The following is a 15,771-nucleotide window of genomic DNA, read 5'->3' as shown; positions in this document are numbered from 1 at the left end:
ACCCGCCTTTCCGATGCCATCGAGGTCGTTGCTCCCCGACGCCCTCTACGACCCTGTTCTCGGCTAGCTCCATGGTATACCGAGGAGTTACGCTGTTTGAAACGGGAGCTTAGACGGCTAGAGCGAGTGTGGAGGAAGTCTCGTGACGAGGCCGCGCGAACATCTTATAGGACGTTTATGAAGGCCTATGAGATGGCGATGAGGGAGGCAAAGAGAACATTCTTCTCCTCCTCTCTCGCATCTGCTAGCTCTCGCCCAGCACAATTGTTTCGCATTATTCGGTCTCTCACCTCAATATCTGAGGGTTCAAAAAATGATCAATTGGCTATTAGCTGTGAGGCTTTTATGAGCTATTTTGCAGATAAAGTCGCTTCGCTCCGCCAGGACCTCCCTGCCACCTTAGAGACAATTGGCGAACTGGAGGCTCCCTTGCTGTCTTCTGGCCCTTGTTTGGCCCAGTTTTCCCTGCTCTCCGAAGCCACTGTCGACAGAATCCTGGCTGCTATTAGACCTACTACCTGTCCTCTGGATCCGTGCCCCTCTTGGCTCATTAAAACATGCCGAGAGGAGCTACGACCCCACCTGTTGAATATCATCAACAGCTCCCTTGAGCAAGGAGTTTTTCTGGGTGGGTTGAAGGAGGCAGTGGTCCGCCCACTCTTAAAAAGACCGCTGTTAGATCCTAGTGATCCGGCCAATTACCGCCCCGTTTCGAATCTTTAGTTTCTGGGGAAGGTAATTGAGAGAGTGGTGTTGGAGCAGCTTCAAGGTTTTCTGGAGGACGCATCGGCCTTCGATCCCTTCCAGTCCGGCTTCCGTGCTGGGCATAGGACGGAGACTGTTCTCGTCGCTGTCACAGATACAGCTTGACCAAGGCGGATCGGCGCTGCTGGTATTATTGGATCTTACCGCAGCGTTTGATGTGGTCGACCATGACCTTTTGACCCACCGCCTGGCCGCTTCCGGAGTGCGGGGCACTGTCCTTCAATGGATTGCCTCGTTCCTCCGGGACCGGGGTCAGCAAGTGTGGTGTGGGGACCAGGCCTCCTGGCGGTGCCCACTTCAGTGTGGGGTGCCTCAGGGAGCGCTGCTGTCCCCGCTGTTGTTTAACATCTACATGCGACCCCTTGCTCAGCTGGTACGGAGCTTTGGCCTGGTGTGCCACCAATATGCTGATGACACCCAGCTCATTCTGTCGATGGAGGGGGGAGCGGTCGCCGCCCCTGCAGCTCTACAGCATTGTTTGGAGGCGGTAGCTGGTTGGTTGAAGCAGAGCAGGTTAAAGCTGAATCCAACGAAGACGGAGATTCTCTGGCTAGGCCGTGGAGGGGGAGGGGGGATTTCCAGCCGCCGGTGTGGGAGGGGGTCTCATTGGCACCGACCCCCTCCGTCCGCAGCCTGGGGGTCCACCTGGATTCATCTCTTTCAATGGAGACCCAGGTGGCCCATGTAACCCGGGTTGCGTTTTTCCATCTTTGACAAGCCCGGCGGCTGGCCCCCTTCCTCTCCCAGACGGACCTGGCCACTGTAATCCATGCAACAGTCACCTCCAGGTTGGACTATTGCAACTCGCTGTATGCGGGCCTTCCCTTGCGGCTGATCCGGAAATTGAAACTGGTCCAGCATGCAGCTTCACGTCTGCTCACGGGAGGTGCCTTTAGAGATCACATCATGCCCGTGTTGCATCGCTTGCACTGGCTCCCAGTTGAATTCCGTATTGTCTTCAAGGTGTTGGTGTTAACCTTTAAGACCCTACGCGGTCTGGGACCTTCGTACCTAAGAGACCGTCTGGCCCCATATGTCCCACGTCGGTCTCTGCGCTCGGCAGAGGCCAATCTGCTTGTGATCCCCGCCCCCTCTATGATGCAGCTGGCCTCCACTAGGGCCAGGGCATTTACGGCCCTGGCCCCTGCCTGGTGGAATGCTCTCCCACCAACTGTCCGGGCCCTGCGGGACCTTAATGAATTCTGCAGGGCCTGTAAGACTGAGTTATTCCGCCGGGCTTTTGGAGAGTCCAGCCGCTGATAGGGTGCCTGGAAACAGCTAAAACCCGCTGTTCCCTTAGTAGGAGTTTTAATAGCTGGACACCATCTTTATTTTAATTTTAATTGATATAGAAATTGGATGCTGCTTTTAAATTGTTTTAATATTTATTGTCTTATCACTGTTGTAAACCGCCCTGAGCCCTTCGGGGGAGGGCGGTATAAAAGTAGAATAATAAATAAATAAATAAAAATAAATAAATAAGGCTTTTCATGGGAGAGGAGGATCTCCTTTCCCTAGGTCTTCGATGTGGCAGCTCCCTTCATGGACTTTGCCTCAAAAGTGATTATAATCAAACTCCTGGGTCCTAACTCCCCCACCCCAGCTGTTCAGCCCTCCTTGGTCTACAGCTTCCTCAGCTTTCAGGCTCTTCCTACTTCCTGAGGGAAGTCTCTGCTTCAGGTATCTGGACTTCAGCTTCAGAAAAACTGTTTTCTGAAGTTTTTCTGAAGTTTTTCTCTGTGTCTTACTAACTAATCTATTTCTATTACAGTTTGAAGGGGGATTGAAAACTACAACTAGTGATTGATTCTTAGTGAGGTTAGCTAAAAAGGCCAAGAAGATTGCTGCGTTGTCCCAGCTATCTGATTAGTTCTTCTGTACCCAGGCTGTGAGTCAATGCAACAGCTCTATTTCCCCTCCAACTTCTCTAATTGATTAGCTTTACAAACCCTGAATTAACATGATTGCTCAGCTTTCTATAATATGGGCAGCCCCATCCAAAGCCCTGGGTGGTGGGATGTGGTATGGCTGTGGCGCCACCCCACCTACTTTAAGAAGACTTTCTGGTGGCTCAGGGAGCAAAAATGCAAATACCACCACCACCATCGAAAAGCCCTCCATAGGGTTTACAGCACCAGGCTCCTGGCCCTAAACCCCAGGAACACCCCTACCCCATGCCAGCATCCAGACAGGATGTAAGTGCAGCCATTCTGTGGTCTGAACTTCCGGATTTTGCAGTGGTGAGGCTCAGGGCAGGTAGCTACTAGCACATCTGCCTCCTCCGCTGGGGTGAGTGTCCTGGGGAGGGCAAACATGCTGGTAAAGGGATGCATCACTTCCTCAAAACTTCCTCTTCCCCCCCGATGGCACTGATAAAAACCTTAAATTTATTCTAATATATATATTTTTCTGCTTACAAATATGCGCACACACACATACACACACATAGGGGAGTTTGGTTTCCTCACAAAGTGCTATTTAAAAGGAAGTAATTTTTATTTCAGCTTACACACATAACCAAATAGCATTACAAATCTGAAAGGAGTACATTAAACATGACATAAGTCTATTGCAGTGGTTTTTACTTGCAGGAGTTTGAGAACTGAAGCAAGATAGCTGATTTGAAACTAAGTGATCTAAAAATGATTAGAAGCTTAATGTTGCCATCCAAAGTAGAGTTACTCCTGCTTTAAGCCTATTAGCTTCAGTGGCTTTAAACTACTGTTCAGGATTGCATTGCAAATCTGGTACTTATATTTTACTAGTTATTTGTTTAGAGCTGCAGGGAGCTTAAAACTTGCTAGAAGATTGTATTGCCTTAATTTTTGCACATCTGGAGACAGAAATCAATGAACTTAACTTGCCTGGTCAGATTAAGTGTTTGTCAGTTTAAGTTCTTTTCGTTGTCCTTCAGAAGGTCATGTGTGCCATTATTGCTCCATAATCTGTACAAGGTAAATCTAGGAATAAAAGTAGTATGAGCAAAATGTAACCGTTTTCCTGCTGGCTTCACTGCCACCTTCGTCTTTCTATCTCATTTTATATTTTGAAGTCTTACATTTTCCTTATTTGTTCAGCTTTTCCTTAACTGTAACGACTTCTTAAATGTTTTGGGTTTTATAATCACCCTCCGAACATTTTATCCTCAATAGTAGAGAGGTAGCTCCCAGAGGCCTTGTGGGCAATCATTTCAGTGTCCTGCAGTAACTTTTGGGTCAATTCTACTAGATTTATTAAAAGATTATGAATATGCGCTATTGGGCCTCCTTAGCAATCAAAGAAGCCTTGAACCTCTGAATTCACTTTCCACCTTGCTTTTGAAGGACAATGAATATGTGCCATTGGGCCTCTTCAGCAATCAAAAAAGACTTGAACCTCCAAATTCTCTTTCCACCAAATGATTTGGAAAATCAAGCCTATGCATTTACGTGCAACTCTGTATATGAGCCAGTCCATTTTCCTACATCAAGAGGAATAATATTAATGATTATAGTGTAGCTAAGTCAGCGTAGGCTAATGGTGCTAGAGAGATTATGAAGTAATGATGGGTAAATGGAGAAATAGAATTGTTTTAGTTTCAGAAGAAAAGAAAAATGCCTTGAACATGACCCATTCACACCATGGATACAGTGTGTGTGGACAATGTGTAGAGCTCTTTTCTCTTTTTTCTCTTTCTTGTACACACACAGATAATAATAAATGGGGCTTGAAAGAATGAATGGTGTGCATCTCCTGCATTGAACCCTTTCTGTCTGCCCAGCCTTGTGCTCAGAGCCCAAGTAATTCTGGAAGCTGAATAAAATAATATTCCTAAAGTGTACTACATGAGAATATGTAGCACATCTTTAGCATTTATTTTGTGATGTTGGAAAGGTCTTTCCTTTTGCACATGTTCATTTTGTGTTTGAGCTAGGGTTGCCAGGTCTGTGCAGGCTGGTGGGGGCAGAAAAGGTGCTAAAATGAGTAGATGTCAGCGGCATCCCACAAGTGATGTCAAATGCCAGAGAGGGCAATACTCTGTATGGTTTAACCAATGCACTCAGTAAGCAATATCAGTGCTTCACTGGCAAAGACTCCCCATTTTGTAAGTCTCCCAATCCAATTGCCAGAAAGACCCTAGTTTGGCACCCTCAGTTTGGACATATATGCAAAGTCTTTGTGAAAACCTCAAAGGTATTGTAACTAAATGTTACATTATAAAGAAATAGAATATGCTTAACTCTGCTTTTAATAGTGTTCCTTTCGAAGGCACGCTAACTGGCAACTTAGTATGATTTACATGCATTCTCTAATTGGTAATTCAATCAAGTTCAATCTGCATGCTTTAGCGAAGGTCGCTTTCTACAATTAATTGGTGCAAGGTTGCCTTCAACAATTAGAAGAAAGCACTTTCCTTGTAGTTTTGATTAGAATGCTTTAAATCAGTTGAGAGGTGAACTCAGAATAATTAGGAGTCTTGTAAATAATTAAAATAGCAGCCCCAGTAGGTTGCTTTATCCCAGGAGTTTTCCTGGCTTGTGAACTACCTTTATCCTCAACTTTCAACATAAGATCCACTTCTAGTTTGTTTTTTTAACCACATGATTCTGGAGCTAATTTATAAAATACTGATGTTGGGACAGTGCTGTATATCTTACTTTCTCAAGCAGAATTAAGTTCTTCTGCCCATTTCATACTAAAATGTTACTGGTAAGTCATAACGGAATAATACTTGATTCTAAATTTGGAGGCCTAATGTTGTTTTTGTAGCTTCATTTCTACAAAAACTCCTGCATGGCTGTTAATAAAGGCTTTAATCATGTACATCAGGATGCTCCAGGATTGCGGCACTTTGGTTTTTTAAAGCTTTGTATAGTCTCTATTGCGTTTGTTAAACCATGTTCTTTTTAAACTGTCGTCTATTTTATGTCATTTTGCATTTGGGTTTCTGTAGTAATCAGCCTGGAACAAAGTAAGATATTTTTGGTTGCTTGCGCTGAAACATAACTGAAGGTCATATTGGTCTGAAATAAAAGTTATGTAATAGAAGGTATATATTTTTACTACAGAATTCTTGTTTTTGGAACTTTTCTGAGGACCATTACAACTAGTTACCACTGATAGAACTATCCTTCATGAATCTCTCTATGCCTGTAGCCATCACAACATTCACTGGCAGCAAATTCCACGTTTCAATCATTTGTTGTGTAAAGAACTATTTCTTTTTCTCCATCCTGAATCTGTTACCTATCAATTTCATTGGGTACCCCAGAGTTCTAGTGCTTTAGGAGATGGAAATGTCCACTCTTACTGCCTCATGCACAATTTTGTAAACTTTGATCATGTTCAGCCTTACTCATCCTTCTTATAAATTGAAATGTCCAAAACTCACCAGACCCTTTCTTCATAGTAAAGGTGCTTCAACCCCTTAATCATGTTGGTTACCCTCTTCTGTACGGTTTCCAGCTCTGCGGTGTTATTTTTGTGATACTGTAATCAAAACTGCTAACAGTGTTCCAGATGAGGTCTCACCATAGATCTATACAGATGCATTATAATATTGGTTGGTTAGTTCCAGTCACTTTCCTAATGATTCCCAACATAGAATTTGCCTTTTCATTGCTGTGGTACCTTGGGTTAACGTTATCCACCATGATCCCTGGGTCTCTTCTGTCTCAGTCATAGCAAGTTCAAACTCCATTAGCATATACTTGGAGTTCAGATTTTTTTTGCTTCAGTGTGCATCACCTTACACTTACCTACACTGAACCTCATTTACCACATTGTTGCTCACTGATACAATTTGTGGAGAGTTTCTTGGAGCTCTTCTTAGTTTACTTTGGTTTTCACCAGTCTAAATGATTTTGTGTCATATGTTTTCTTGGCTACTACACTGCTTCCCTCCAGTTCCATATAATTTATGAACAAATTAAGTAGTACCAGCTCCAATACTAATTCTTCTGGACTCCAGTGCTTACTTTCATCCATTTCAAGACCTGTCCATTTTATTTATTTTTATTTACAAAATTTAAATTTCTGCCCTCACAAGGACTATTAAAGCAGCTAACAATTTACAATATAATGATAAAATCACATTTTAAAACAATTGAATCAACCCCCCTGTGATGGACAGCTGCATAATGATGAGTTGTCCTCGAGGTCATGTAACCTTGAGTGACAGGAAGTTTCAAAAGGAAAAAAAATGAGCATTCTACAATTGTCAGTTGAGAGAGACCATTATAAACTGACAGTTGAAAATGACTGTTGAAGCTGACAATTGAAGCAGTTGTTAAGAATCAAAAAGGACCCTGTGTGCAAGTAATTTCAGTGTCCTTCTATATGGAGAGTATCTTCTCAGTAAAGAGGGTAATCTCTAACCAGTTTTAAGGAAGAAAACTGGAAAGCTGTGTTTTGTTCCAGTCTCTACCAACATTTGAAATATTGTTTCAAGAAGCTCAAGTTTGTTCACCAAAACAGTGACTGCCAAGAGTTCTCCATCTTGGACTCTATCAAAAGTATCTATGAAATACATCAGATACATCCTGATTATAAAATATGTATTGTAAATTCCCTCATTATAAATACCCTCATTCCTGTTGTTATGCCAAGTTTATTTTATGAAAGATTCCTTCAAGCCTGATGTAACGGACTTGTCCCACCCTGAAGGGCTGGTGTGAAGCAGGCCTGCTTAAAGAGGCCTGTGTGACAGTAAAAGTAAGGCAGCAGGCCCTAATTTAAGTAAAAGCAAGGTGATTGGTCAATGGAAGGCACTGTTGCCCCTGGCCAATGTAAGGGGACGGTAAAACACTGCTAGATGAACAGAAAGACAGAGAGAGCCTATCAGACAGTTCTTTGTGGAGAGTTCTGAAGAGAACAGCTTGTGTTCAGTTGAGAGCAGAGTCTGTGGAGTGAAGTCTCTCCGCTCTGTCTCTGATGAAAAGGAATTCTGGTTTAGCTCAGATAGCTGGCAGGATTTTAGTGACTCTCCTCAAGCGAAGGAAGCTTGTGAGAAGAAGGAAGGCATTGGCTTTTTGGTGCAGAGCGAAGCGCCGGCCAGAGGCTTGTCAGTAGACACTCACCAGACCTAGGAGTCTGTCCAGCCCCTGTACCATACCAGTATGGGAAAAGCCTGTTCCAGAGGCAGTGAGGCCAGTTTGGGAGTAGTGTGAGAGAGGGAGGCTTTGTATGCCAGAACCTCACAGGGCATAGACTGGGTGTGTGTGTATTCAGTGGGTTGTGGGTCAGAAAGGACTAGTGTCTGTCTGTGAGGAAAAGCAAAGTATATAAAAGCCAAGTCATTTCTGAAGAGACACCTGCGTGTGTCTGTGTATGTGTGTGAAACCTAAATAACAACTGAAGCTCTGTAACTTTTAAGTGAAAAGAACCTCTCTGAAACCATCAAGCATTAGTACCTCTCTGAGCCTGTTTAAGAAGCCTTTCTTTTGTTTTTAAAATAAATTTCATTCATTGTGTTCAAGTTACCCTCGTGCCAGCCTGCGTTTGTGTGTGAGAGGTTGAAGAGTGCCTGTCTGAGAGACTATTGAGTTCCCTCCATTTTTTTTGCATTTGGGACTCTGAAGGACATTCCCCCTCAGACTGCCTGTTGTGGAACCACGCCTGGCAAACTATGCTGCCATGGCCAAGGCCAGAACTGCTCCTGGTGTCCTGTGACCACCACCAGCTCTGCAGGGAACTGTGCTGTCTGTGCATGTACAGATAACACTGTTTTATTGAGGAGGGAGTATTGAACACACACACACACACACATATATATATAATTTGTGATTTCAGATTTTTTTTTTTTGCAAACCTTGAAGTTCAGTAAGTTTTTAGGAAAGTCTGTTCAACATCGGTGTGGCCCCAATCTGTGGATTTATATGTCTGCAAATGGAGACTACACGTCACTCTTCAGTACATAGATACACTATATGCTCCTCACCTCAAAGAAGATTACCAACAGGACATTGGTTTTTTCTCAATAAGAAGGAAACTATATAACCCCAGAGAGATGTCTGTGTGAGAATTAGTCAGAAGTATGCTTTATTACAGTGCCTTTTACTGGCAAGATTATGCTACTGTACAGAAAGTGCAAGGGCTAGCGTCATGGTTTATTTGTTTCTTATCTGTTTTTTCATGATATTTTGATTGAAAGTATCATTATGGCAGTATTGTTAATGTAACCATCTATCTTTCCCAGGTATTTTCATACACTGCTGACATGGAGATTCGCACAGATGATTTATGCTTGGATGTCTCTAGGCTCAATGGCCCGGTGATTATGTTAAAGTGCCACCACATGAGAGGAAATCAGCTTTGGGAGTATGATGCTGAGGTATTTATTCAAATGCAGCAGGAAACTAACTTTACTTTTATTAATCATATTCAAATATATCTTTTCTGAAGTTGCCATTTTCAAGCTGTCAATCCAAAATCATTTTAAGCCACAGTTTCATGAGAAGACCTCTGTCCAAACTTGTGCTTATAATTTTCTATAGTTCTGTGATCTTTTTACTCTACCTTAATGTCATCCTGGAAGAATAATCTTCTAAACCCCTGCACTCACATTGTTCAGTTTAAGCATGAACAAAATTGTACTTTATTAATCTAGTGTGGGGTATGCATAGATTCCTGAAGTATGCCACAATTTTTTTAAAATGCCCAATGGTTTTATTGAGCATGATTCAAATTAAAAACAAGTATGCTTCATTATCTCCCTTTGGCAGTTCAGGAACAGAACTGCAACAGGGAGAAAATATAATAAAGGACAGTTCTGTCAACTTCACTCTATATTCTTATACTGCCCTATGCAATATAACTAGGGGTAAAGGAGACTTCCAACACCATCCACTCCCAACGTCATTCATTCACAAGTGATGATGATAGGAAACATCACAGGGCAACTAACCTCTTTAAGGTTGACAGATATATTTTTGGATCCACTTTTTAGTTAAAGTATTAATTCCTTATATCCCACAAACATGATATCTTTCTGGCTACATCTAATCTGAATGAATTGGACAGAGTATATTTTTAATGTATGTGCATATGCATATTGTGGTAAGATTACAAATACACAAATATATGTAGGACAGTTGTGTGTGTCACTGTATGAAGGAAAGCAATGATCATAAATTTCTAATTCCAAGGATGAGGAATGATTATAAATATTATGAATGTAGGGATAACATATGGGAATGAATCAAACAGTGTAGCTGCATCAGTCTGAAGAAGAGTTTACCTTCAAGTAGTTACGTTTTCAGCTTCAGCTGAAATTCTAGGCTTCATAAACTCAGTATACCATTGTTTGTTGCAATACTCTCTATCTGTTGAGTAGCCTGGTGCATCTTCTTGAAGTGATAGCAAGTCATTAAGTATATATTATACTAACACTGAAAGAGCTGTGCTCTATTTAGCTTTCTAGGAACTACCAAGTGACTTGGAGTCCCTTATATTCAGCTGCTGTTTCTAAAACTGACCACAAGCAACTCTTTCATGCATTAACATAATGAGAGTGCAAACAGAAATGTGACCATTAGGTTTTAGTGAATAATTCAGAAGTAATGAAGACAATAGGGACATACATTCAAGTTCAGATTGAAAATATATTTATACCATAATTCTCCAAACTTACACTTTACGCAGTTACTTGCTTCCCCATTAGTCAGTAATATATGAGCCCCTGCTTATTATTTCAAATGAGACCATTTATTATTTCAGACACATTTTTTTTCCAAACCATAATATAAGTTCAAGTTAAAAACTGGAATAAAATTTGAATAAAAGATAAAATCATTAATCCAAAGTTCCTATTTTTATTGCCCTACTTGTCCAAGCCTTTTAACCACATAAGTACTGAATTTTGCCACCTCTCTGGTTATATCCGGATTGGCATCTTCTAATAGTCTTTCCATGGCACAATCCTCAGGGCCAAGAAAAATTGATGTTGGAAGAGAGTCAAACAGTTTTGCCCTCATTTCTTTGTGAGTGGGGCATCGTAAAAAAATATGCGTCAGGATCTCTATTTCCCCCATATCACATGGACAAAGCCATATGGCCCATATCACATGGACAAAGATATATGGAATTTTTTTATATCTGTCCTCAAGCATTGCCAACTATGCTGGCTTATGTCTAAAAAATCTTACTCACAGGAGAGGCCTACACATTTTGAATGGTTTCTGTCCTGGAGATTATCCCGGCCAACTGACATTTGTCACAGGCAACAGAGGAAGCACAATAGACTATATGCTTGTGTGCAGTTCCTTACTGACAAAAATTCAAAAATTCCAGGTCCTCCCATGTGTCGAGGGAGATCATCTGCCCCTTCAACTACAAGTTTCTTTTACATCAAATAGAAACAATCCAATTCAAAGACACATTCATTCTTAGCCCAATAAAATTCTTTTTTTAATATATAAATGCTTGTGAATCTATAAATATTATAGCACCAAAATATTGGCATGGTGAATTTAGCTCTCAGGTATGCAAAAAAAAGTCTATAAAGTCTGTGTATTGTTGAAGGCTTCCATGGCCAGAATGAGCGGGCTGTTGTGGGTTTTCCAGGCTGCATGACTATTGTGTGGTAGTTTTTGCTCCGAACATTTCGCCCACATTTATGGCTGGCATCTTCACAGACATGTCACCATGATATGGCAGGGTAAAACGTTAGGAGCAAAAACTAGCAGACCACGACCTCAAAGCCTAGAAAAACCACAACAGCCAGTCTATAAAATCTCACGGTAAGAAACCATGTGATATATGTGTGAGATACAAAAATTCTAAAATTAAGCAAAAGAAGTACAAATCTTTACACCAACTAACAGATTAAAAATATAAATAATAAAATCACATGCTAAAAGTATTAAAACCAACAAAAATATACACAGTAGCATACAGTTAACACCACAACTCAAACACGCATACAAAGCATAAAGCAATTGTTAAATGACAGGGCAGGAATGGGGGATCTTTGAGAGAATGCCAAATGAAACGGACAGCAGAAAATGGCAACAGAAGGGACAGATGAGTTTCCCTGGGGAGAGAATTCGAGAGTTCTGGAGCCATGACCAAGAAGGACTTCTTCTGGTGTGCCACCAGCCTGTCTCAGAAGGCAAGGCCCCTAAAACAGGGCCTCAAATGATGAGCGCAATACATTTTACATGTAATTTAATAAACTTTTTTTCAAACTGCATTAAGGTTTTGGGGTTTTTTACACCTATAGATGGGTGGCATTTCACCTAGTAATAAAAAGTGACTGTGCCAAGGGAATCAAAGGGTGAAAGGAGGAGTAATCTTGCCCCCCTTAGTTAAGACATTCCAAATCCTGGTTGGTGGCAGAGACAAACCCCACAAGCCCAACAGTTGTAAAGGAAGGAAGCAGAAAAGGGGATGAGGGGGTCAGCAGGCAGTTGCAAGTCCAGGGAAGGGTCTCTGTAACTGATTCTTCTCATTCAAGGTGCCCTGCTTCTGTGCCACCTACAGATTAGTGTTAATTGTAATGTTTCTTTAACAGTGCTATTTAAATACTTTGATTAAAATCAAGCTAGATGTTGAATCTGCTTGGAATAGTGCTAAAATCATTTTGAAAAGTGAAAAAGATATTTACTTTGGTGTTTTTATGGGAGACGATATAAAAGTATTCATAAAATGCAGAAGCAACTTGCAAAATCACAACCAGCCATTAGATGGAGCCAATAAAAAAGAAATCATTTTCTGTGCTTCAAGTCAGATAGTTGAGAATATTCTGAGGGCAATTTGCTACTGCTTTCAATTGTGGTATCTATTCAGTTCACTTGTTCTGTTGCTTGCATTAGTGAGAAAATACCAAAAAAAATCTTTTTGGCAATTTTTTAATTAAAAAATCCAGATAGATCCTGTTATGTTAATTAAAAGTTATGCTTCTTGGTTGTGAAGTCATTTAAGTAATAGTTTGTTTTTAAAGTTCTATTTAGTTTTCTGTATAATGGAGACATTGAATTTTTGCCACATATAGTGTTTGGAATTTTTGCCCTTGTTTTAGTTGTATGCGTGAGTAGCTTTTCTTAAATACCCACCAGTTGGTTTCCTGTTCTATTCCCCTGTCATGAACAGTAAACCATTTTTTCATGGATAGGGTGAACTATTTGTTGACATGTTCACGGCTGCTTGGCAGGTTACTTCACTCCCTTTCTTCCTAACAGTACAGTCTGGTGCAATTAACTTTCTCTGTTATCTGCAGTCACCAATTTGCCTTCTGTATTACCAGACAGCTTCTGTGAATTTTTAAAAGCAGTAAAAAAATGCTATTGCATACCTGCAAACTAATATTCTCACAATTTGTTGCCATGCCTCTGAATTCCCATTGTTCATTTTAAAAACCATAAGTCTCCAGCCCGTTTGGCAAGAATTCATGGTTATTCGGCATGAACTGAGCAACATCTTTAAACATGTCAAGTTTGACAGTCACATATGTTCAATGAGAAATGATCAGCATCATTTCTTTTAAGTCCCATGAATTTAAATGTGAGAATCGAGTAGGTGATTTTCTGTCTTTTTATTTCTGAGGTTGGTCTAAAAATTTGAGATAATAATCAACATAAGGTTGTATCTGGGCAGTCATGCAAAGGGGTCCACGATTTTTTCAAGACTGTTCCATACAGAAATGTCATCTTCTTCTGCAGAGTTATCTGTCCTTCAGAAACAGCTTTTCAAGGCCTGTAGAACGCAGGAAAGATCTGTTCGGCAAACAGGACTCTACAGTTCTTTGTGGCATTATACCTTTGTATGCTGGACTTGGTGAATAGAAGACAGTACACATGAATATTCTGTCATAGCTACCATGATGAGCTATAGGCAAAGAAGCAGCACTATGCAGGCACAGCAACACCATCTTTGTATGTATGTCAAGCTTATAAACTGGAAGTGAAGTCTTAGAAAACAGATCAACTTTCTTTCTAAATGCTCACCAGTGACAGTTTGTCAATACTAAGCTGATTTTGATTTGTTCCAAAGGGAGTTTGCCCATCATTAGACATCTTAGACTTTATACCTCAAAAACAACCTTATAAATCCTTTAAAAAATTATGCCTAAACTGTAGGGCTAAGTACATTTAACAACACCATACTGTGCTGTGGTCAACCTAAAACTGCATGCACAGTGTTCAGTGAGTAGCTTCTACAACTGTAATATCATTATACCAGAAATGAATTACTTTAAGTAAACATTATTATGTAATTGTCTTCTTAATTGTACTATTGCTATCAGGTGAATACACTTAATTTTTCCTATTTTATGAGAGGCTGTACAAGACCATACCTTTCCTAAAATTTCACCAATTAAATCTTTGCGAATGTTCAGAGAACAGACTGTGCAACTTCAGCCTGCATTGTTTGAACTGGCCATGAATACTGGATATATGGAAGAATTGAATATAAACTTTTTAAATGTTTACTCCTGGTAAGCATTATTGTTTTACTGGATTGTATCCCACTTAAAATTTCTGCACATGCAAAGGGAGGGCTGCTTTTGCCAAATTCACCTGTCTTATGGAAGACCTTAAACTCCTTCCGAACTATTCCTCAGGGTCTCTGGTATAGAGATGAAGGACCAGAAAAAAGTAGGAAAAAATTTAAAGTATTTTTTTTTACTATTTTGCATACAGAGAAATTGTGAAATGTTGGGGAACACTGAAAAAACCCTCTTATTAAGTATTTTCACTTTTGCAATGGGTGAAATGCTTTTGTAAGGCAAGGTTTTTCAAAATAAAATGTACAAAGGTCCTCTGACTTTTCCAGTTTTTCCAGTGCAAATATTGGAAAATTCAGAGTGTTACACAAAATACTGGGATCTGTCCCTTTTAGAGTAGTGAATTAGTGGGGCCAGACCTTGCTATGTGAGGGGCAACCATGGGATCTTTGCCACTGGAGTTTATAGAGATGGGTTTCCACAAGAAATCCACAGGAGTCAGAAGTAACAGGTTAACAATTTTCATTGAAGAAATAAAAATAATAAACTTACACATGCAAATGTGAAACATGCGCACTAAGAGTTTACACAGTCCTAGGATATCGACAGAGTTGAGTAGATAGGTCTGGAGCAGATTGGGGTTTTGTGGGAGAAGGTGATAATAACATTATCTTGAAGCAGAACAGTTCGAGAAGCAGAGATCAACATCTGCATTGAGCTCCAAAGAGACATGTAAAAGGCAGCACTGGGAACAGTATAACCAGAACAGAGCATAGTCCAGGAAATACTGGACACCAACTGCGAGGGCAGCCTAGTTATAGGAGAAATCTGCCTCTCTAGCTATGTTAAGAGAGCTAATCCCATATGGATTGAGGCCTGGAACAAAGCCGTTGAAAGATTACAATCGTACTTTCTTTATAAAATCCTTGATCTCCCTCACTCAGTTCCTTATGTGGTACTTTATCTGAAATTGGGCCAGCATCTATTAATAACTAAGGCTTGGTCTCTTGTGTTCAGATTTTGGGTTTGGACTTGTTTTAATCCAGATGTTAAGAGTTTTTCCTAGCTGGCATTCATTCCACCAAATGGTGGATTTGTATGAAAAAAAGTTAAATTCCTTGGGGATGCCTCTTGATGCATTGACCATGTTATCAGAACAAGAAACTTATCTTGCCATCAAAAAAGAGACTCTTCCAAGAAGAAAGAGGCTGATAAGTTTTGTCCCCCTCCTTTATTTGGGAATTTCCTACAACTTGACTGTTGCTAGCTACCTCCACATTTTAATTGAGACCAGATGGCACAGAGTTCTTCTCCCTGGAGCAGAGGGAGTTCCCTGCACAGAGCATGGTGCCACCGCCATTCCCCCCCTCTGCCCCAGGGAGAAGGCAGCCACCTTTTCCCTGGGGCATAGGGGGTTCCCTGCACAGAGCAGGGTGCCGCTGCCATTCTCCCTCTGCCCCAGGGAGAAGGTAGCCACCTTCTCCCTGGAGCAGTTCCCTGCTCGGCATCCTCCCCCCCATAGCGCCCTCCCACAATTACTTTAACAAATGGAGCAGGCTTCAGAAGAGGCCTGCCTCTGTTCC

The 15,771-nt window shown here is 41.1% G+C and overlaps 1 protein-coding gene across 3 annotated transcripts in view; it reads left to right on the top strand.

Moving 5' to 3' along the window:
- The window catches only part of GALNT13 (polypeptide N-acetylgalactosaminyltransferase 13), a 251,555-nt gene that overhangs the window by 218,405 nt on the left and 17,379 nt on the right, over positions 1–15,771 (top strand). For all 3 annotated transcript variants that reach the window (XM_048485263.1, XM_048485262.1, XM_048485261.1), the window contains exon 11: positions 8,942–9,076. In XM_048485263.1, the coding sequence (XP_048341220.1) occupies positions 8,942–9,076 (135 nt within the window). The remainder of the gene's footprint in view (positions 1–8,941; positions 9,077–15,771) is intronic.

This window comes from Sphaerodactylus townsendi, linkage group LG02, assembly GCF_021028975.2.
Source record: "Sphaerodactylus townsendi isolate TG3544 linkage group LG02, MPM_Stown_v2.3, whole genome shotgun sequence".
Lineage (NCBI taxonomy): Eukaryota > Metazoa > Chordata > Lepidosauria > Squamata > Sphaerodactylidae > Sphaerodactylus > Sphaerodactylus townsendi.
Note: the sequence above shows the minus strand (reverse complement) of the source record. Positions and strands in the feature narration are given on the sequence as shown.